Source organism: Dermacentor albipictus, chromosome 1 (genome assembly GCF_038994185.2).
Source record: "Dermacentor albipictus isolate Rhodes 1998 colony chromosome 1, USDA_Dalb.pri_finalv2, whole genome shotgun sequence".
Taxonomy (NCBI): domain Eukaryota; kingdom Metazoa; phylum Arthropoda; class Arachnida; order Ixodida; family Ixodidae; genus Dermacentor; species Dermacentor albipictus.
The window spans coordinates 159,013,824-159,037,842 of NC_091821.1; the positions used below are offsets into that span (position 1 = coordinate 159,013,824).

At 44.8% G+C, this 24,019-nt stretch overlaps 1 protein-coding gene and 1 long non-coding RNA gene across 9 annotated transcripts in view; one reads left to right on the top strand and one right to left on the bottom strand.

Moving 5' to 3' along the window:
• The first annotated feature begins 4,910 nt into the window (after positions 1-4,910).
• Positions 4,911-6,385, top strand: LOC135910375 (uncharacterized). The gene is made up of 2 exons (XR_010567036.1): positions 4,911-5,011; positions 5,076-6,385. It is a non-coding gene; the product is annotated as an uncharacterized lncRNA (long non-coding RNA).
• A 5,347-nt stretch (positions 6,386-11,732) lies between these two features.
• Positions 11,733-24,019, bottom strand: part of KLHL18 (Kelch like family member 18) — a 64,801-nt gene continuing 52,514 nt past the window's right edge. For all 8 annotated transcript variants that reach the window (XM_070528434.1, XM_065443022.1, XM_070528445.1 and 5 more), the window contains one exon: positions 11,733-14,443. In XM_070528434.1, coding sequence (XP_070384535.1) covers positions 14,063-14,443 — 381 coding nt within the window. In that variant the 3' untranslated portion in view covers positions 11,733-14,062. The remainder of the gene's footprint in view (positions 14,444-24,019) is intronic.

The window sequence follows — 24,019 nt, forward strand, 5'->3', positions numbered from 1 at the left end:
CCAGTGAGTGTGAGCGGAGGTGAGTGTGAGTGAGTGCCAGTGAGTGTGAGCGGAGGTGAGTGCGAGCGTGAGTGGGTGAGTGGGCGCTTGTGGGTCTGAGTGGAGGTGAGCGTGAATGCGAGCGAGCGCGGGGCCTGGAAAAATTATGGTGAGTGAGTGTGAGCGAGTATTCTCCCACACTGCTGCCTTATGCAGGCGGCGCTTAGCTATGCAGTGGAAGTCGGATTAAGGAAAAATAATGCAAGGAGGTGCAAGGCAGTTGAGCGTCCCCACAGAGGCTATAGCCATTTTTGTCATTTTTAAAGTGCCATTCGTTTCGAAACATTAAACAAAAATTACCCTTCTTTTCCTTTACACAGTGTAAATACCAAAAATACTAGCGGGGTATTAGATATGCAATCTTCTGAATGTGCTGAAGGAAGCATGGCTTCAGCATGACAAATGACAAGGTACCACCACACGCTTCCTTGGACACTGTGCTCCTACTTCTTCGATACCATAATCTGCATCTTGCAAACGACAATTCAATGCAGGGCACCAATCGGCAGGTTTGGTTGTTATGATATGCAAACAAAAACTGATGTGTCAAACCTTCCGATATGGCACTTTGCAATGTAGCCATGTTGAAGCACTGCATCATACACACAGTAGCATCTAAAACCATTCTGCAGTGAAAGACTGCACAAGATAGCCAATTGTCACTGGATCTTGAGAAAAAGTTATGTTCATTAAAGGTGACATTTTACATATATTCTATTTCATCTTGCATGATGGTGTTCAATGCACTCGTACTGCTTTCCAACAGGCATCAAAGCCTACCCCCCCCCCCCATGTCACATTACTTACTATGCCATTAAACTAAGTACAAAACTCAAACACGCTTTGCAGTTTTTCCTAGTCGCTAGAACAAAAAATTAAGCAAGTGTCAGCATTTCAACTGAACTGCGCACATTGCAACAAGAGATGAAATATTTACACTGGTGTATGAACAAAACTCTAGCTTTTATATTTTATCAACACACCCCAAATTTATACACATGGGCAGAATATTACACAATGAACGCATAAACGGAAATGTTCAGCAATGTTTTGCTGCACCATGGCATTCTCATCCTGAGCTCTTTACGAAGGGCACGTTGTTGTGCCATTACCACCAGCCCGGATTCCGAATCTACAAGATGCAGAATTTATCCTGCGAGCGCCCTTTGGACAAACCTGGGGCTGCGCCGAAAGCCACAGCGCCCTAATTCTCCCTTGACAAGTCAAGATGCTGAGCTGTCAGACAGCGGTGTCCGGCGGAGAAGTATCGGCGAGCAACATGTCCAAACGTGCAACCAAGTGCCAGACAGCCCGGCGCCGTACCTCCCTTTGCCTGGAGGTCACCGCGCCCGCCAAATTTGAACCGGGGGGCCAGCGCGGTCGCTGGTTGGACCTCTCGGACGACCGTCGAGTGCTGGCTTTGTATTGGGCCGTTTGAGTGACAATGGTTTCTCGGGGATTATAAGCCGCGACGCTGCCGCCTGGAAAACCGGATCCGCCGACCCACCGGGAGCTGGGTGCCGCTCTCGAGTGGAGCGAGATGTGTCACGCGTTTTCGCCGGACGTCGCCGTGCGGGAACAGTCGCGTTTGCTGTGAGCTCTCGGTCCCCGTGCCGATCCGATCTTGTCCTGTATAATGACCTGTATATGGGCACGTTGAAAGTTCTAGGCGGCGCCCTATCTTTCCGACCCCTAGCGCCATCTGACGGATAGTTGCGCGAAAGCGGTAGGATTACTCACGGCGTCAGCAGCTCGCGCTGCGTGTTTGGCGCCCTGTCAAACGGTAGCGATGGCGCGAAACAGCGTGCCGATATTAATTTTAACCGGGTTTCGGGAATTCCAAGATCTTCATAGCTTTTTTCGTGAAAAAAATTTAGAGCGCGGAAGTCGTCTATTTGAAGTGGGGCACGTCTACGACGTGAGGGAAGTGTTGAACTCGCACTGATTGGAAGTGACTGCTAGGTTTATTCCGCAAACAAAAAATAATGCACCAGCGAGATGCGTGAAGCTCAGCGTAAGTTACTTCGTTATCTACGGTGTGGATGCATGAAATTATAGGCGACACTGATTCTTGAAGATCGGCGACAGCAGACAAATCCTAGCGCGGAGCTGATTGCCGCGCTGGCATCGCAGGGAAGTGCAAGGACGCCGCGGTAGTTTCCCTGTACATACAGGACGGCAAATACGAATCTAAAACATCTCATTCAAGAACGTGAGGCGTACGAACGACTCGTAAGACCTACAAGAGGTATTCTAAGGTTGCTCTCCCCAAACACAAAAAAGGGGATGAACTTACCAGTTGTGTTAGACTACGCTGGGAAAATATTTTCGCCCAAGTTACTGGAAGTGCGATACTTTTATGTTGCGATTATTAGTGCGTGCAAAGGAAGTTCCAATAATCCACGTTGTCAAAAATTTTGGTGATCTCAACTGCCCCTCAATTGATATGCTGGGCGCAGAAGTGTGTATGCCAGCTCAGCCAGCTGCAACCCCTGCTCAAATCTCTCAGCAAGCCCCAGCGCTGTTTAAATGGGAGAGGATTGGGAAAGAATTCCACAGCTTTACTGCGGTACAGTGTGGGAACAAACTACTTCTTTTGCTGCATATCCTGGTACGCACTGCAGGCAGTGGCGTAGCAACAGGGTCACATACGTCTGAAGACACGCGGAAATAGTTGATATCTTCGCCTTCCTCGACTAAACCCGTGGGGGGGGGGGGGGTGACAGAAGACCTACGGGCCCCGGGTGCCAGACGACCTAGCGTACGTCACTGACTGCAGGTGTCCCGTTGCTGCCATCATTGCCGTAAAAGCAAAGAATTCAGCGTTAACGCACTTGGCATAACGCCGGAACATAAAAACAGCTTATGCCGTCGGACGAGCGCTATCCATGGTATGACGCCGATCTGCTTCATACGGTCGGTTTGAAAACCTGTAAAACTTTGTTCCTCGTGAGTTGGTGAACGTGCTGTTGCAGCCCACTACTCAACAGCTCGGGTTGCACTTCAGCATTGCTCAGAAAAGGCAACAGCTACGCGCGAAACAGTGCACAGACAGGCTTTCCAAACGCAAGCGGGCCGGTAGTATCCTGCCGGTTCCGCGCTCGCCGCCGTGAGGAGCGCCCTAGTAGGCGCGGGAACCACGTTCGCAACCTGCCTATAATGTATAAAGTCCCTTTCGTTATTCTCACCGACGCCTGACTCGGAGTCTTCGCTACCAACGCTCTGTCACGAAACGGGTGACGAGCGCTACGGGACCACCTCAAAGTCGTAATAGTGGTGGCAGCGGTGCAAAGTCGTAACAGTGGATGACAGCTACGGGATTGACCGGCATCGGCTACCTCGGCGCGGTGAGTGCCTGAAGTTTACCTAAAACACCAGACTTTATCTGACACAGGTTATAGTAGCTTAGGGAAGGATTTGGTGTTGCATTGTGTTAACCTTGTGTGTTTCAAGCCTAGTGAGAGTGTTTTGAAAACCAGGGGATGCTGAGGGGGTAAACAGGGCAGTGTGTGAAATACTTGCGGATGTCTTACTAGCTAGTAGCGTTATAGTAACGTACGGCAGGTATATTCACAAATGTTAAAGAGCAGGAGGACAGTGTGAACGATGGAGAAGTACAAGGTCAAGGAACTTCTCCAAATTTGTGAGGAGTTGGGCATTGAGTTGGGCTCAACCAAATGAAAGAATGCGATCCTTGAGGTCATGAGGACTGGGGACGTAACGGCTGAGGAAGCCGAACCCAAGTAACCACGGATATCCGTGGGACGTCCACCATAAGTCCCAACGTCCATCCATCCGGATATCCAACACGGACGTCCGTGGGACGTACAGGAGAAATCCATATCCTGTTTGAATGTCCGAAGGACATCCCACCGGGATGTCCATGGGACATCCCATTTTGAACGTCCGCTGGCTGTCCATAAATAGGCATGCCCAGGATATACACTAGTGAGTTATATATAAACTAGCATAAATATATTGCCGGAAATTTTAGTTTGTTCATATTAAATTTGTATATTTTTGTTCTCTATCGGACACAGTTCATTCTTTTTTCAAAGCAAAATAAATATATTTCCAACTTGATATCAATTCTGCCCACTTTAACATCGCAGTATTAAAATACGATTTTTTTTCTATCGGTGGGTCATACAAACAATTTGTAGTTTGCTTTAAAAAAAATGCTTGTGGATGACTAGCAGAATATATAAGCGCCCATTTGAAGCCACTTATTCGACCTAGAGCCAAGCACTCAAGTTATCCCTCATTATGAAAAGTTCCTGATCATAGAGTTTTGGTCCTGACCTCCGAACATGTATGTTCAGGTTTATCATTGAAACAGGAAGTAAAACACGTTGTTGGGCTAGTTGGTGCATTGTATTAAGAAAAAACCAGCAAAAAAAAAAGACGGACACAGGAAACATACACAAGACAGGCCTCTTCCAGCCTCTTTCCTGTCTTCTCATATGTTTCCTGTGTGCGCCTGTTTTTGGCTGGTTTCTTAAAACAGGAAGTTGTCTGCAGTGTTCAATTGTGCATACAATAATATCATTATAGGTAACAAAAATAAATCTCAAAGGCTACGCTTTTGGTGGCTGCGTGCGTTGAAAGCGATTACGAAAGCTATAATGCGTCAGAGCCGCCATGCATTGACAGTAATCTCAAAGGCTATGTTTTTCTGGAGCCGACAGCTTTAGCAGAAACTAAAAACTCGAAAATCAGATACCGAATATTCCCAGAATAAGTAAATATTTCACTGTGTAATAATAGAATATTTTAAAAACCTATTTATGTTTGCGTATATGCACGTGGAAGTGTTACAACCTTGGCAAAGCAGAACGCTGCAGTCATCCAATCCAATCTAAGCTCTAGCCATCGTCGCCACGCCATTTTTCATTCTGCGATCGTTTTAAGGGCAGCGGAGCAGCGTTTGTCACCTTCCGTGCCTGCTGAAGTCTCCTACTCAGCTACCAAGGTATGACAGCTACATCGATTTCTTTTTTAATTCGTTTGGGTATTGAAATGTGTTTTCTTCACAGGTGCCAGGATGCCTAGACTGCGGGAGAAGCCGCACGCGCGAAAAAGAGCGTCGCTGGAAACAAAGACGATATTCGAGGACTTCGGATCTCGCACCGGCAGCCAGCAGTCAACAGCTCGAGAATTCGCAAGTCTAGAACTGTGCAGTGGCGCGCATACCCCGCACGCATGCATTAACATGTGCGTTCGGGCTGTCCCTGCAAACATTTGTACGCCTTGTGATGCTGGTCGCTGCACCGAGGCGACATCGGAAGTTCAGGACGGTGGTTGTGACACTACGCGCACTAAGGACAATGTGCCTTGCTTCCCTGATGGATATACTCCACGTGACGCTTCGGATGGTTCACTTCGCTGTGAGAACGGAACAGGATCCCTTAGGAGAGCTGTACGCACAAGTCAATGCGGGTTTTCTGGTAAGCAGGACCCCGGAGTCTACATTTGCTTTAGCTACCGCGGACTCTTCATCGGCGCCCTTTGATTCTCCTGGCAAACAGCTTCTCCTGGCTAATGCGCTCATGATCAGAGCTTTAGCCGTCAGTAGCGGCAAGATCGCCTGCTGATCTCTACGAAAATAAAAAGCTCCTTTTAAAAAAGTGAAGAATATGTTAGTTGTTTTTATCTACAAGTTTGTTTAATATCGTGAGAATATGGTCACTACGGCCACGGCGGGGACATTGTAAACGAGAGTACGCATTCGATGGCCAAGTGAGTTTTATTAATTGTAAGAACGCACTACGCCACGAGAAAGAGCTATTGTTTAAAGAAAGTGAAGAATGTATTGATTGTTCTTCACTAATAGTTCGTTTAGTTATGTCAGAACGTGGAGACATTGGGAACGAGAGTACGCATTTGACGGCAAGTTGACTTACGAGAACGCACTACGTCGCGAATGACATTTAAGCTGCAATACCATTAAGCATGTCCGTGTGGCACCCCGCGAATGACATTAAAGTTTATGGCATTAGCCAGTTAATGTCATTTTTTGTGCCCGTGTCGCAGAGTGCTAGTGAAGTGATGTAGTCAAGATTAATTCCTTCATGTCATTTCTGTTGCTTTCGCTGCTTAATAATGCTAATTGATGTGTTTTTGCTCTTTCTTTTTATTCCATGCTGCAAACTCAAATGTCAAAGCAGGGTGGGCAATAAGTATTTTTGTTCTGCTGTTCTCTACCTTGTTGTTGTGCTATTGAAATTGCAAGTTTTCTTCTTTATCCGTGTATTTATTTGTTCTTTGAACAGTACGCATATATCTGCTTATTGGTCTTTTTATGTATATGTATAAGGTGACAATAAACGTTTAATTGTATTTGGAAGTTGGTGTAAGTTCATTTCTCGTTTATTTAAAACAAGAATGCATTCAAGCATTAGACCAATGTAATATATATAATGGTCCGGTGCTTGAATGTGTCCGGCCACTATTGTCGCTTCAAGGCATGTGTATATCTGGAATATCCCCGGGAAGACACACACACACATATATATATATATATATATATATATATATATATATATATATATATATATCCTGAACGTCCCCTGAATGTCCATGCTGGATATCCGCGTCGGACGTACTACGGATGCCAAAGCGATTACCTTTGGATTTCCCAGGGACGTCCCTCGGACGTACGTCGGACATTCATGGATATCCCACGGACATCCCGAATATCCAGAAAGGACGTCCGTCGGACGTCGCCCGGATATCCGTGGTTACTTGGGAAGAGGCCTGGGCGGATATCAATGAACGTCGGGAAAGGGAGGAAAGGAAAGAAAAGGAACGTCGCGAGGAGGAAAAGGAGGAAAGGAAAGAAAAAGGAACGTCGCGAGGAGGAAAGGAGAGAGAGGGAACGTCGCGAGCACGAGCTTAAAATGAGAGTTGGAGACCCGAAATAGCTCGCCGGCACCTAGTCTCACTTCTAACGTTGCAAGAATACGCGATCAACTGGCCAAATCGATATGGCCAAATACCTCGTGAAATTTGAGCACGTGTGCGAACGGAATAGCATTGAGCGATCCCTCTGGGCACAGAATCTGTTAGCCTTGCTTCCTGTGGAGGCATCAGACGCAATAACTTGCTTATCGAAAGAGGCGTTTGAGAGCTACAGTGATGTGAAGGAAGCGCTACAGCGGAAGTACAAATTTCCGCCCGAAGCTTTCCGGCAGAGGTTCCGGTATGCAAAAAAGGGCAGGGAGTCGAATGTTGACTTCGCGTTTCGTCTAAAAGCCGACCTGGTGGAATGGCTGAAGGGTGAAGAGGTTTACGACGACCGCGACAAAATCATCGAATGCATCGCGTTGGAGCAGTTCTACCGTTGCATTGATGAGGATGTCAGGCTCTGGCTGCAAGATAGGCTAAAGGAGGTTAAGCTAAACAAGGCAGCAGAGTTAGCGGAAGAGTATTACACCCGCCGCAGCTTGCACAGCAAGGCAGTGCGCGTAGAAAAAGCAGATAGGAGAGATGGGTTTTCCGGAAAGCCCGAAGAACGGAAGCCAATCACGCGTCGCAAGTTTCGGAAAGACGAGTCCCTTACCAAAGAAACTGTAAGGGAAGGACAGAATGAATCTCAGAATGCTAACGATGGTCCCAAGCAGCGAAACGATACGACGCGTTCTTTTGAAAAACGGAAGCCGTTAACCTGCTACAATTACAAAAAGCAAGGGCACATCCCTGCGGACTGCCCAGAGAAAATTGCTTTTGCAACAAAACAGCGAAGCGATACGACGCGTTCTTTTGAAAAACGGAAACCGTTAACCTGCCACAATTGCAAAAAGCAAGGGCACATCGCTGCGGACTGCCAAGAGAAAATTGCTTTTGCAACAATACAGGAAACTCACATAACCATACCACTATTGGAGCCGTATATGCAGAGTCCCGAAGTGCCGAGCACTTCGGGACTCTGCAGCAACTATGGACGTTGTTCACCAGTATTTCGTCTCCTCGAGTGATTTTACGGGAGAGTGCGCTAGGATACGGCAAGTGGCCGAGGAGGAGAGTGTCTGTTTACCGATCGCAACGGTTATCATTGAAGGAGAGTTTGGGAAACTTAACACAGAAGCCGCTGTGTCTGCCGCCCTCCCGGAGCCATTTCCCTACCTCTTCTCAAATAGCTCGGAGCAGAAGCTGAAGGATCAGGGCAAATAATTCTTTGCCGACGTGGCGTACATGGCCCTCACGCGATCTAAAGCGCGCCCGCTGTCGAGGGAACTTGACTTAGCGTCGGTGAGCGAACAGCGGTGCGGCACAGGGACGGATCAAGGTAACTTGAGTGGCGAGCAGTCACGGGAGAGGCAGAGCTCGGAGGCTGGCCTAGGCGAGCGGGTCCTGGAAGTGAGTGGGAGACACGTGCAGTGCTAGCCACGATTTGGACGCGACGCCGCAGTTACTCGCTCCGGTTTCCGCCAGCTGGCAGAAGCTGGCTGCAGTTGAAAGGGAAAGTCTGATTCGCGAGCAACAGGAAAACTGTTCATTAGCCGATCTGAGGAAGAGCGTCAAACGGGGAGTGAAAAAAAATAGGGTTTCATTTTACGAGGAATCTGGCTTATTGTACCGCCGCTACACGGATAAGCAGGGTGGCAAATATAAGCAGCTTCGGATTCCGCGAAAATATCGCCGAGAAAAATGAATGACCTCATTTGCTTCCTCAGGAGTGTGTTTTCGGTCCAAGTGATTTCAAGGGGACCATTCTAATTTTCATTATTACTGCTGATTATTATTTGTTCTTGATATTTCGGTGTGTTGTTAATTTGAAAACTGGTTGTTTGAGCCTTGTGTACCAGATCGTACACCTGCCTCTTGTTGCAGCGGGAGCAAAAAGGGGGATAGCAATTTAGTTAAGTTGATTTGGATTATGGCCTTGTCTGGTGTTTGACGGGAGACAGAGGGCACTTGTTCGTGTTGGGTGTTGCATTTTGCCGGTCGGTTTTGCAAGCTGCAGAACGACCAACCGGGACCAGTGGCGAGAAGCAAGGGGAACGACCCGAGCGGAGCTGGTTGAGGTGCTTTGGCGACAACGCGGTGAGCAGAGCTCCTGTCCTGGCGAGTGGGACCTGGACACGTGAAGTTACCTGGCGTCCAGACACTGGACGTGAACTTGGACGAGCCTGACGAACGTGCGCGCCTGGCTTCCGAGCCACGTGGAGGCAGCTCGTCTTCTCGGCGCCTTATCTGAGGGCGGGGATGCTGTTGTGCCATTACCACCAGCCCGGATTCTGAATCTACAAGATGCAGAATTTATCCTGTGAGCGCCCTTTGGACAAACCCGGGGCTGCGCCGAAAGGCACAGCGCCCTAATTCTCCCTTGACAAGTCAAGATGCTGAGCCGTCAGACAGCGGTGTTCTGCGGAGAAGTATCGGCGAGCAACGTGTCCAAACGTGAAACCAAGTGCCAGACAGCCCGGCGCCGTACCTCCCTTTGCCTGGAGGTCACCGCGCCCGCCAAATTTGAACAGGGGGGGGGGGGGGGGCAGCGCGGTCGCTGGTTGGTCCTCTCGGACGACCGTCGAGTGCTGGCTTTGTATTGGGCCGTTTGAGTGACAATGGTTTCTCGGGGATTATAAGCCGCGACGCGGCCGCCTGGAAAACCGGATCCGCCGACCCACCGGGAGCTGAGTGCCGCTCTCGAGTGGAGTGAGATGTGTCACGCGTTTTCGCCGAACGTCGCCGTGCGGGAACAGTCGCGTTTGCTGTGAGCACTCGGCCCCCGTGCCGATCCGATCTTGTCCTGTATAATGACCTGTATATAATGTATAAAGTCCCTTTCGTTATTCTCACCGACGCCTGACTCGGAGTCTTCGCTACCAACGCTGTCACGAAACGGGTGACGAGCGCTACGGGACCACCTCAAAGTCGTAATAGTGGTGGCAGCGGTGCAAAGTTGTAACAACGTGAATACTTTTAACTCTAGGAAAGTTGATCAAATTGTATGACATTGGTTTTGGTACTAAAATTGAATAGGCAATCTTCCAATTTTGTTTAATAGTAATATTCTGCAAATATGACCCATTAAATTTTGTTTGTTTCAATATGTAATAGACAACAAAAATGTAGCTGCTGATATTGTAATAAGAAAAGCTGATCGTGATAAATGAGTCATAAAATAATGTGGGAAATTTCGGTTGTTCCCTGAAAAAACGTTTGGCATAGCAAGGGTTAATGCTGCAGGTTAACCTTGTAGAATGTAGACAGCAATGTTAGTGTTTGGCTTCCCTACCATTAATTTCGCTATAATGAATAAAGCCTCTCATACAATAGTTGCTGCAGGGATTTGACTAAAATCTGTTGTATTAAAAGAGAGTTAAATTAGGCACCAGTTTAATGTTAGAAATTAATTTCTACACCAAATCCAGATGTCTGTTTAAGCCTCTCAAACAATAATAAAAATTTCCAAAAATAAAAAGCCTAAATATGTTACGGTGTACCAGAATTTAAACACTGAATGTGAGCATCGGAAAACAATCCAACAGAATACATATAGCTGAGGCTTCAGCATTGGTAAATCACAATGTATACAAGCATGTTCTGTCATGTACCACTGACGTCAAAAGCATACAGGTTGCAGGTTTTGCAAACAAGCTGAATTCCCAAACAGCTAGTGCCTGCAGCCAGTAAAACAATACAACACTATGTTGATTGCACATGCAGTTGTACATTGACATACCGAACACGGATATCACAGATATCAGTGTGTAAATGTATATGCTCAAAACGAATATCAGATACCATGAAGGTATTTTCATTATAATGAGGGTTCACTGAGCCAGAGTAAAGTGTAAAACTGAATTTCAGGCTGACATGTGGCAAAAATGATTTTTATGTGTCTAACACTTTGATGCTGGCGGGACAAGATGTTCATGGAATTTGTGCTTGATTGAAAATACATGGTATAAAAATGAGATTTAAGATAACCCATTTTCTTTGCAATTCAAAGAACTAGAAAGCATACATTTTCAAATTTTAATATCGGTTTATATTGTTAACCCCCAATAGTGTAAGCCTATAGGCTTCTAAATTCAAGGTGTGTGACCGAGCTAGTTGGTATTCCATTCTTAAGTTACTAGCGCAAGAGTGGACACGGGACACTAAAAAGGTGACAAGGGCAAGCGCAATCCTTGCGCTTGTCCTGGTTGCCTTTTTAGTGTCCTGTGTCCACTCTTGCGCTAGTCATTTCAGCTTGTAATTTCAAACCTTAAAGTTGTGTAATATAAGCAATATTTTAAAGAATACTGAAGATCTGAGTCAAACATCTTCGATTAGTCACTGCTTTCTCTTCAATAGAAAAAGCTTCAAATCACTGCAGTCATTCATCAATTAAAGCATTCTTATGTGCAGGCAAGACAATCAAGACTTATGCACATGATAAACACATACTCTACCACATTACCAGCACACCTTTGCAAAACACTACCTTTAAGCCTAAACCCCATGAGCGCGATTTTGTGCGCGACAGTGACGAGCGACGGCCTCGAGCGACGGATCGGGCCGTCGTGCAATCGCTCGGTTCTGCAAATCTAGAATTCGTCACTTGTCGCTTGGAAGTGCTATGAGCGACTAGCCAATAGCAGGCAGCCGGAACGGGATGTACATTAGTGACGTACTACCGGTTTGCGCACGTGCACGCTTCTCAGTATACAAACGGAATGAGCGAACTACCGAATTTTGATATGTAAACGAAAAAAAAAAACTACTGCAAGACCCTTCAGAAATACTTCATGTTGCTTTGTACAGCCAAACAAATCAACTTAAATAATTATAGCAAGTGCCATGCCAGGTTTGGCGCTAACTCGATCCCCTAATACCGGCAACACTGGAGAGCCGTCGCGCGAAGCGGTCGCTTGCTTGGAGTTTGACTTCTGGGCGACAAGTGAACGCGACAGCCATCTCCATCATGTCGCTTGTTGCTGTCGCGCGCAAGATCGCTTGCACGGGGTTTATACTTCACATCGTTGTGAAGCATTAACAAAAGATGGACACCGTATTAGTGAAAAGCTGCATGTATACAAAGAAAACATCTGACAACAATGCGAAAAATCTAGATACTAATAAGCAGAAATGATACCAGAACACTTTATGTCATCAATGTATTTTGCACACTGCTTATCAGCCTATTATCAGCTGAATTACACCATGCATATATTGCATATGAAATGACCTGCACCAAAGGTGAAAGCTCTCCATAGGCAGGCACTCCTTTTCCATAGACAACACTCCTTTTCATTTTCTTTACAGAATAATTGATTTCACTATTTTCTATTATATATAGATGATCAGGCATAACTTGCAGTGCTAGTTACTCCCAGCTTCAGCAACAAGCTTCATGACATAATAATAATTTTAAAAAAGGAATCATAACTACTGCCATGCCAGGGCTTCATTTTAGATGCCTGTATCGTAATTGCATTTTGACCCATGTAATTCAAGAAAAGGAACCACTTGGACCATTAAAACCTGTCACAAACATGCTACAGTTTCACTTAGCTCTAGAAAGTCTGCCAGAAAATATTTAGAATTGCCAAAATAAGAGCCAAACAGCAGCCTATCTTGTTCTGCAAAGTATACAGCAACTAGCTAAAACAAGCACCACAACCAACTTATTCAATTGTGCAGTTGCACATGTACGTCAAAGTCCTGAGTAGATACAGTGAGGTGCTAGTGATAGCAGCATGTATATCATGTGACTTATTGCCCCCAATGTAGTAGAGCACTGTGACAAAAATGTTTTTGCACATTATATAATATGCATAAACAAGTGAAAATTTTCGTGAACATGAGACCTACAATGATATAATAAATGCTGAAAACATGGGGGCATATTTTTAATAATTGAGACATTGCAATATCTTCTCCTATGCAACTAAGAATTGTTCATTCTTGCCGTGCATGCTTGCAGCTCTGCAAGGCATGCCAGGTGTAAACTGCTAGGTGTAACATGCGCAGCAATGGACTTTACATGAACATCTTTGTAGAATATGCATTTGTGATGTATCCTCTTGTGTTATGTCGAAAATTTTTTGGTTATCAGTGTATAAAAATATGCACTTAATAAAGAAAAAAAGGTCTACACAAAACATTTACATAACATAAATGCACGAGAGAGGACTACCCTGATGATGGTAACAAACCCAAGAAAGTTAGTGCAATGTCTGACTTAAGGATACTGTATCTTTTCTTCTTAGTGACACAGTGGCTACACTACAATATTACAATCAATCATATATATTTTTATGTACTATCGGCGTCAAATGAAAGTTGAACAGCGGAGCGCGTGGACCAAGCATAAGTAAAGATATAGTGCGCGCCGTCCAGTCATCACCATTGACAGGCGCGCACATCCGGCACAACGCGCTGGGCATGCCGGCCGCCGTCGCGGCTGCCAGCGATGCCGCGCAGCGCAAATTTGCCGATCGAAAGAACGAATGTGGCGCGCAAGCTGCAAACCGCGCGGGCGAATCTACCTTGCGATGACGGTGCAAACTGCACAACGCGCACCGCTCTTCGCGCCGACAGCGCTTGTTGTTTCGGCGATCTGTGCGATAAGACTCGCCGTAAACTGCAATATTCTAGCTTCATTTTTATTTTTCATTTTCTACTTTTCAAATATAAGATACAGAACAGAAGCGACATTATCTCACTAGAGGGGGATCGCGCAGTGCGGCCGAACTGTATGTGCGCGCCAGTCAATGGTGATGACTGGAGGGCGCGCACTATATCTTCACTTATGCTTAGTCCACGCGCTCCGCTGTTCAACTTTCATTTGATGCCGATAGTATGTCACCTACAGGCTAAAGAATGCACACATCCTTTATGTAGCTGGTGATGCTACCTTATTATTATTAATTTCTTTAGTTGCCAGAGGAATAAAGGAAGGATTGTGAGAATGTAGAACCTAAAGCTTGTGTGCATTCTTCTATCGCACCTGGAACTGCTTAGAATACCAGTGCCCGTTTGAAAAAGAAAGGCCCAAATAACAGGCCACACTGGCATTCTGAGCACTCTCCTACAAAGGTGGCAGTACTCCAACTCCGACGCCACCCTCATGTGCACACATTGAGGCTATGGGCATCCATTGGTCCGCCTCAGGGTCATAGACTTCAACTGTGCTCAGGTTCGATACACCATCATAACCACCAACAGCAAAAAGCCGGCCACAGTTAGCAACAAGTGCAACTCGACTGCGTGTGACGTTCATTGGTGCCACAAATTGCCACTGATGGGTCACAGGGTCAAAAGCCTCTGCAGTTTGGAGAAACGTGGCCCCATCATAGCCACCACAGACATAGATCTTCCCTTGCAGCACTGCCACTCCAAGGCGACACCGACGTGTCAACATTGATGGCATGGGGCTCCACTGGCCAGTCTGCACATCGTATCGCTCCACCTGTGCAGGCAAATCACCAAGGTTTGTAAATGGCTAAAAAATTACTCTAGCTACACAATTAAAAATGCTGAAGAAAGGACACTGAACACTTGCGCATGTTTTAGAAGCGGGTAGTGTGGTCAAGCTACAGCAGCTTGGTTGCATATATGCAGAGAGCATTCCTGCTGGGCTAGTTGGTACATCATAATAGAACAGAAAACAATACAAAACAGTTTGCGTTATTTTCTATTCTAATAGAATGCACAAAGGTCATGCTTTGTCTTACCAATCAACATCCCAGCTGACCAATGACATTTTTTTTCTCACGTTTAATAAGCAATTTGTTTGAGGAAAGCTAAGGAACTATTACTATACTAATCATCAACAGAAGTGCCTTTGGTCATCTACGTTTGCTAGAACCACTTCAGTGCATAATCTGTAGCTTAATATGAACAAAAGTGCTGTATTTATCGAATCTGTCTTCTAGTCTAAGAGGCGCGCGCTCCTTGTCATTTTCCCCCATCCATTTACAGCATTAGGGTGAAGTATGTGCCCTGACAAAATACTATATACTTTTACAGCACCTCAAAACTAAAGAGCATTTCTCTTTCTTAAAAACCGGTGAAAGAGAATGTTTTACACTTTGTTTTACAGTGGCACAATATGTCTTATCAGAGCAGAAAAATGTAACATGTTGCAGACAAAAAACGACACACTTGGCACTGATTCGCAACAGTTTATTTCAAGGAAGCTTGCGAACACTTTTATACTGGGCAAAGGAGCTCACTGTACATGCCAAGCAACTCGCACAAGAAAATATTGCAACAAATGTTTCAGCGGATTAACAGGTTAAATATGTCCCAAAGTACCCAACCTTATCACACACGTGTCAGCCTAGAATTACGCATTCTTTAGTAGACAAGAAAATTATAACAATACTGACACACCTGTCCTCGAAGCTTATTATGCTTTGTGCCTCTATAATGTTGACAATTAACTGGTTCTCACTTCCTGCAATTTTTTAGTCGTGGAATATGAGCTTACAGCCATAATTCTTGCAGTGAATAGCAAGGCATCCTCCCATTTAAAATGTTTTTATAAGACAGGTAGTTTTGTCTATGACCACAAATTTCAGGAACAATATTTTTGGTGAGAGATATCTACATCACAGTAAAAAGAACACAATTTTTCTTTGGGAAATCTAAGGTTGTCGAGCGTGATGCTTGGGACAATGGAATAGAATAGCCCAGTTGAAATGAGGACCTCATCCACTTTTTGCAATATCAGCAAGGTGAAGGTAGACACAACAATGGAGGCCATAATTTGATTAAGACAAGCTTTCATGCTGGGTAGCTAATTAGGAGTCTGTTTAGTTACCCTTCCTGCCTTTCTTTTTTGCTTTCTCGGCAAGGTTACATCCAAATGCAATGCTAAGATACCTTGTAAAACTGTGTGGCACCTCTAAGCATGTTTTACCGCATCAGAGCTTCATGTGTAAACTTTCTGAGAGTCTAAGTACAAGAATGCCTCTTGTGGCAAGTGAATCCTTGTGCACCAGGGTTAGCTTTGCATGCTTGATGTCATTTTCACGAAAAATTTTCAAATGCAAAATCTATTATCATGACCTATGTTTAATGAGATTGTTCATCAGTACACTGAACTATGTCGCCATTTCTCAGACCAGCTTGATTAAATCAGACTTTTCCGTGCCTCCCCCCTCCCTCCCACTGTCAATTACTCCATAAAACCAATGTATAACAGCAACTGAAGCAAGTTTTTAGTTTTGTTAAAGTGGCATGAAACCACAACTTTTGTTGCGGACTTCCAATGAAGCAGTGCTGGTTAAGCCTAGTCGGCGGTGAGCCATCACTATGTTCATACTTATATTGGAGATAAAGCATGAGGCAATGTGCACGAGCTAGATTGACGGCTGTGTACGTGTGGGCAATCAGCTGGTAACTACTAGGAATGGCTACTAAGTTCATATGCGTGCTGACTGGACGTAACCATCTGAGCTCATATGTGAGCATAAAGCCATTAAAGCTCCAAATTGATTTTGTGTAGTGTAGCTTAACCTGACAGCATCGGGGAGTCAAACGTCACCTTTCAAACTGCAATGGAAATAAGAGTAGCAGTGACATCCTGAACTTAAAAAGCAGAACTGTGGCCCCCAAGATTGCTCCAACCATATCAATCGCACGGAGAAAATACAGCCACAAAAGGGGGCCTGAGGAAAGTTGCGCATGCTCAGAAAATGCCTTACATCACACGTATCACTGAAAAACATTTACATTGTTGCATTAAGAAATAATCAATGTTTCAGCCTGGGACTGGCCTTTGTCAAGAATTATGTTACAAGTCTCCATGTTCAATTCATACGATTTCTTTCCTGATAGAGCTTGTACGTACAGTTTCAAGCTGGAGAAAGTAACAAGAACTCCACACAAAAAGTACTTCCTGTCCCTTCAGAAACAGCAACTGCGAAAAAAATGAAACTCCCACTTGTGCCCAAAGAAAAAAAAGAACAAATAGTTTTTTTATTCATGTATTTTTTTAACTTTTTCTTAGGACCAAATTAAATAAACCTATTGCCTTGATGCCTGCTACAAAGACGAAGTGTCTTTCAACCAATAAAAATAAGAACATTGTCCTAGGATCTGTCTAGCACAGCATGCGATCCCGGCTCGACAAGCGTCCAGTCACAGAACTCTCCTTGCTGTGTCCCCCCACCTTCCCCTCCACAAATCATCCTTACTTCTGCCATGTTTTTCCTTTCTCCACCTTTTGTGTGCAACTGTATGCACGGGTTAACAGGAAGCTTTAGTTCGGGTGCTCCGATCTAAATACATGTAAAAGGAGAATTAGTTTTTTTCTGTAACTACTGTGCGAATTTGACGAGGTTTTTTTGCATTTAAAAGAAAACTTAAAATCTAGTGACTGTTGGTCTTGAATTTTTTATTGAGATCGTAAATCTTTTATTAAACATTGACAAAAATGGAAAATCTTCAGGAGACTAAACTATCAAGTTTACAACACTAACTCAGCAAGAAAATATATCATAATTCTGTGAATTGCATCTGATAGTACATCAAAAGCGGACAAAATTGATATGTTACACATGAATAAAAAAAAATTTAGTAATATGGAAATATAGCTTTTGCAGAACCCTTGTGCACAACGTAACAAATTCACGCAAAATATAAACTGACATATTGAATTTGTCCGCTTTGAATGATCTAATGGATGCCGTTTACAGAACCGCTATATATATTCTTGATGCAGAGCTATTAATTTATAAACTTCGTGCGTCTATCTTTTTCGAACTTTTGAAAATTCTTTTCACAAAATTCAGGGCCTAAATCAAAATTCCGCTTCCAATAATCACTAGGATTTCACTTTCTCTCTCAAATGCAACAAATTTCATTAATATCAGTCCAGGGGTTATCTCAGGAAAGCGTTTTTGCATTTTACATGCATTTGAATAGGCCGCATCAGAGTCGAGCTAAAGCTTTCTCTTAAGACTATGGTGACTTGTTGTCCCAAAAAGGGCAGATAATTTTTTTTTGTTGAGCTCATTACTCTCTCCAGTGTGAAAGTTGTATGTAGAGGCTTCATACTAGGAAGAAATTGCGTAAATTGAACAGAAACGCAAGTAAAACATTTTTTTTTATAAATGCCAGCCTACAGCAAAAATGATGGATAAGGTAAGTTATGTTTTTCAACACATGATGTAATCATGGTTGCCAACACAATTTCTTTTCCAGCAAGGCTGAGTGCGACTAGAAGCACTCCTAAACATTGTATAGTTTTCACAATGTCCAGGGAGAATGAGATAATTCACTGCATTCATATGAACAAAATTTCCGCCAGGGTGACTGGCACAAAACTGCAAATTTGGTTGCAGACTACCGATGAAGCAGCGCTGGTTAGGCCTAGTGGCCTAAACAATGTGACCGGCAAGTGGCTGGTAACAAGTCCTCATGGGAAGCTCGCCGCCAATATGTTTGCACTCATAGACTTTACTGGTGATCGAGTGAAAGACCAGATGCACAAGCTAGACTGATGGTAACAGTAGCAGAGTACGGATCCATGCGAGCTCAACTCTGTGCCAAAAAAGCTCGCTTTTATGTTGCACATTTTATGTTCGCAGACAACGAAATTTATACAGAGCTACCCTTCTACTGAAGTTATGTAGAGTGCTGCTTGTCATGTTTCACACAATATGTATACATACATTCTGTCTCCATTTGACAATTTCAGCTTGACTCGGAAAAAAAGAAGTTATTGAAAGTGCTTGGCAAAGATGGTGTGAACAAGATAACCTCAAGCTGCGGTGTCCCATTCCAATAACACAATGGCATGAGGCATAAAATACAGCAAAAAGAAGTTACACAGAATTTGTTAGCACATATTGTCGCCCCTAATAGCCCCATTGCTCTCAACATTTCTGCTGCACATTTAGCATCTAGGTATGGCAGTAAACGCTTTGACCACAAGTGGAATACATAAAGAAACAAGGAAATGTTGTGGAGAAAACAATCTTACAGAAAATTCTGCACAGATTAAAACAAGGATGCTAAATAAACATGTAAACAAGCCAAATAGTAACACAGCCTCCAAAAAACACATTTTACAGTTTTATGTTGCAAAAGAAAGAAACTTGATTTATGGATTCAAACAAGGCAAAGAGGTTGAAGGAAGATGAACACTTCAATTGAAAAACAGTGGGCAAACAAGGCAAGCCTCAGTTTGGAGTCAATGTTTCAGCAAGGAGATTTATATTCGGAATGGCCATGACAAAAAAATCTGAGGACACCTAAATTTTTTTACGAATTGTGAATGCGAAAGCACTAATGTCGAATCGAACTCCACTTCAGAGGAAGAGTTCCGGACATCGACCAAAATGGTTTAAAATATATTTACATTTCAGCTCCCCCACAGGAGCCTCGTTCACCATGAAACAAGCGGCAGAGCTGGCACCCTTTTTATGTACAGCTCAAAAAGGGCACCAGCTCTGCTGCTTGTTTCATTGTGAACAAGGCTCTCGTGGGTGAGCTGAAACAAATATATTTGAAACCATTTTGGTTGATGTCCGGACCTCTTCCTTTGAAGTATGCATCATCCCGACTAGATGGGCTTCCGTCATAGTCACGACTTCATCCATGAATGGCGTAAGCGATATTTTGAGTTATGAACTCCTCGCGGGCAGGCAAGCGAGAGGTTTTGATTTAACCTTACTGAGGCACAGTTAGAACGCAGGTGAGGGCTTGCGTGGACAAGGAAAGCACAGTTAACCAAAAGCAAGAGTGAGGGTGATGTTGCATCGTGGTAAAGCACTCGCCCCTCGCGCAATACCGCGGCAACAGATGTTCCCTTTCACCCGCTCTGCTCTATCAAGACCCAAAAGCCAGCAAGCGCGAGCCAGCCTCACGAGCACATGAGCACGCAAGCATGCTTCAACGGACAAGCAAATTATTTATACAGTAAAGAGTCAACGCTTTAAAGGCATTCCGCATCGCCAACGAATGACCAGCACTAAATCCTGTGGCGTTATCTGATATGCTCGTAGTCCACAGAGAACACCAGTGCGATTATCCTTCTCTTTGCATTCCCAGCTTAAATTAGCTGCACTCACTCACTGGTCTGTAATTTCTGAGACGGCGCTTTTAAATATGCATGGTAAAGCACTAGGCCTCAGTGATACAGTTGCCGACTAATAATTTGCGCAGCTTTAAAAAAATTTTTGACACCTTACAGTGTGCCGCTTGAGAATTCACACTCATCCGCGCTCCGCCTGCACAACCACATGCCAATTCAGCCATCGAGGTTACCATGTTGAGTAGAAAAGTGATATTTTAATACGTCACTGGCGCTGCCTCAAAGCCAAAAGTAATGGTCTGCCCAGTTGATCCAGTTGCAACAGACTACACCCAACCCATGACACAAAGCCAATCCAAGCCACCAAGTTGTCAAGGGCCTAATTTGTGGTTTTGTGGCTTGTCGCCTGAATTTCCCACATCCAGGTTTGTTCCTTTAGGAGTAAAATTGTGACACAGTTTTGGGCAACTTCTCCAACTGCTATGAATTTTTGTGGGTTGCAATCTTCAAGCATCTACGAACGGCATCAGCTCCACCCTTGACATCTCCATTGAAGAGGTAAATTGGGTGAGGCACTGGTCAGACAAATGACTGTTGCAGAGACCGCGGTCAACTTCTGTTGTTACCGGGGGATAGAGAGTTGTTGCATTTGGAAACTACTTTCATCTGTCTTTTGGGGCAGCCATGATAATGGTCAAAATACCGATTGACCAGGTCGCATACAAGCATATATGCTGTGATACGTTGACCAGCATTTCTTACTGCTTGTGGAATAAAGACTTATTTTCTAGCAAATCTGATACATTGGACTTTCACTAATTTGACTTCGGTTAATTCGATTTTTTGGTTATATCGATCCTGACCAAAGGTCCTGACTAGCGCCCATGCATTTGTAAGGGCCCAATCTTTCATTATTTTGATTCTAAAATTGGTGTTTGCTGAATAGTTCCAACTTCACAAGTAGGCAGGCGCCATGCTTGACCTCTAAAGTGACCCCAACAGTGAACCCCTCAGTGACAGTGAATGGGTTAAACATATGTCATCTCCCATCAAAGAAAGTCCTATTTCCAGCCTGCTCTAGGAGGATTTTCAAGCAATAATGAAAGCTTGCAATGTCCGATTACGGTATGTACCCGATTCTAACGTGCACCTTTTAGAGCGCAGCTGTTGGGCACCTATTCCTGCGGCGAGCATCGGCATCACTTGAAACTGAGTGAATGAGCACAGCGAAAGATCAGAGCGCACATGGTGCACAGCGGGGGGGTAAAAAAGTGGTGATAGCGAAGAGGCGCGAGGAGGAAAGCAGAGGAGGGTATGGCGAAAGGTTGAGGAAGAAAGCAAGAGTTCTGGCGACAACCAGGAATGCGGCAAGGGTGGAAACGAAGTGATGGCATGGGCTTTGGACCCTCTGCGCATGCGCTACTTCGCCTGCAGTGTCACCACTGCTGGAGATGTGCTCTGCGCGAGCCTCGCGTTCCTGTGTCTATGTTTTCTTTCTGAACGATGAGCGGTGCAACCAGTGAAAACGCTTCATCTGCCACTGCTGCTAAACAAGCTGCCCAAGCAGAGGCTCGACGCTGCCGCTGAGAGCACCCTGTCGTTCAGAATGAAATTCTTTGCCACAATATATTGTGAATTCAAAACACCTAAACAGCTGCACTTAAAATTCGCATAAAGGAGTATCGTAATCGCCGGTTAAAATTTTTTTATCCTTTTTTTCCAAGTTAATTAGGCCGAAAATTGCCTGTGTTGGAGTCGGACATAAAACTAAAGCAGCCTTTGTGTCATTCGTGTGCTTTATTGCATAACAAATGTATTGCGGCAAAGTTGACATTAAAGTACAGTGCAGCAAAACTGTCTTTAGAAACCAGCTGCCATTGTGCGACACATATTAGACCCTTGCCAATTTTCTTGCTAAGAAACTGGGTATGTGTTAGATTTCCAGTTTGTTTACAAGCTTTAATGTAATCTCTATGTTAGTTTTCTACATTGGACACATCAAAAGTGGGCGTGCATTTGTTTTGGGGGCGTGTTAGGATAGGGTAAATACAGCCAAATAAATCTGCAGTGTATTCTGGCACTGTTTCTGCACCTTGTTTAATTGGACCTGCTGGATAAGCCTATCAATTTTATCAGTATAATAATAATAATAATAATATTTGGGGTTTTACGTGCCAAAACCACTTTCTGATTATGAGGCACGCCGTAGTGGAGGACTCCGGAAATTTTGACCACCTGGGGTTCTTTAACGTGCACCTAAATCTAAGCACACGGGTGTTTTCGCATTTCGCCCCCATCGAAATGCAGCCGCCGTGGCCGGGATTCGATCCCGCGACCTCGTGCTCAGCAGCCCAACACCATAGCCACTGAGCAACCACGGCGGGTATCAATTTTATCAGTCCCAGGGTCGAATTTCTGGAATTTGACGGTATTTGAAACTGTTTATTTCGACCTCCTTTTAGGTGGTCCCCGCCGAGTCAAAATTATAGGTCAGTGACTGTATTGCACTGTATTGCACATATCATCGAGCATTATATTCAAAGAGGCTCTCTTTTGTTAATTAAATCAATCAATCAAACAATCAATCAATCTTTATTTTGCGTTCATTCACTTACAAAAATGAACACTGGGGCAAGAATTAGAAGCTGCTTGTTGGTAGCTTGACAAGGTTCTTGCCTTGTTTTATTTGTTTTCAGAAACATTTTCTGGTCCACATTAAGTTATATTTAACGATGTTCCACTGTATATACTTGCAAAAATGCAACAGTGCAGCCCCCCTTGTCAACAGAATGTTTGTTATCATGCCATCCTTTAACTACTCAGGAAAAGTGGTTTAATACACCTGAAAAGAAAGGTCCATACTGCATTACAAATACTAAACCTGTCTCACAAAATATTGTTGCGTGTGGAAAGACACAGACAGAAGAGGCTATTTATACTGGAGCCAGGCAGCCAGGCCGACACTCGCTCGCGCCAAGTGCACCGACCAACTTCATCGTCGTTCTCGCGGCGGCTCGTTTCGTGAGCATCGCTCGATGATATCGTAATACTACCCCCCCGGCGGCAAAAGCACTGTCACGGTGCTGTTAAATATCCAAGGCACGTGGAGAGTTGTAGGGCTTGAGTCGGGCGACGTGGATAATGTCACTGGTAGTCACAGCGGAAAACGTAGTGGGCGTGGCTAGAATGATTTCATAGGTGACATCGGTCACTTTGCGGAGCATGCGATATGGACCTGTGTAACAAGAAAGGAGTTTTTCACATAGGCCAACTTTACGCGAAGGTGACCAAAGCAACACGAGGCTGCCGGGCACAAAATGGACATCACGGTGACGGAGGTCGTAGCATTGCTTCTGCTTGTTTTGAGACACTTGTAGACGAGTGCGCACAAGTTGGCGAGCGTGGTCAGCATGGGCAATTGCATCTCAGGCATAATCGCTAGTTGAAACTGTGGCGCACGGAAGCACAGTGTCCACTGGTAGCGTTGGTTCGCGGCCATACAAGAGGTAAAACGGGGAAAAGCCAGCAGTTACGAGACGAGAAGAGTTATATGCAAAGGTAATGTAAGGTAGAGCCAGGTCCCAGTCACGGTGGTCGTCGGAAACGTATTTGGATAGCATGTCGGTAAGGGTGCGGTTCAAGCGCTCAGTGAGGCCATTTGTTTGGGGATGGTAGGAGGTGGTAAATTTATGCCGTATTGAGCAGGCACGCATGATGTCGTCGATGACTTTGGCCAAAAACGTACGGCCACGGTCTCTTAGCAATTGACGCAGAGCATCATGCATCAAAATAATATCATGTAGGAGGAAGTCCGCAACACCAGTTGCACAACTGGTCGGAAGAGCACGGGTTACGGCCTAGCGGGTCGCGTAGTCCACCGCGACTGCAACCCACTTGTTCCCTGATGTAGATTCCGGAAATGGGTCGAGATGGTCTAAGCCGACACAATGAAAGGGCTCGGCAGGGATGTCGAGCGGCTGCAGGTAACCAGCGGGGAGC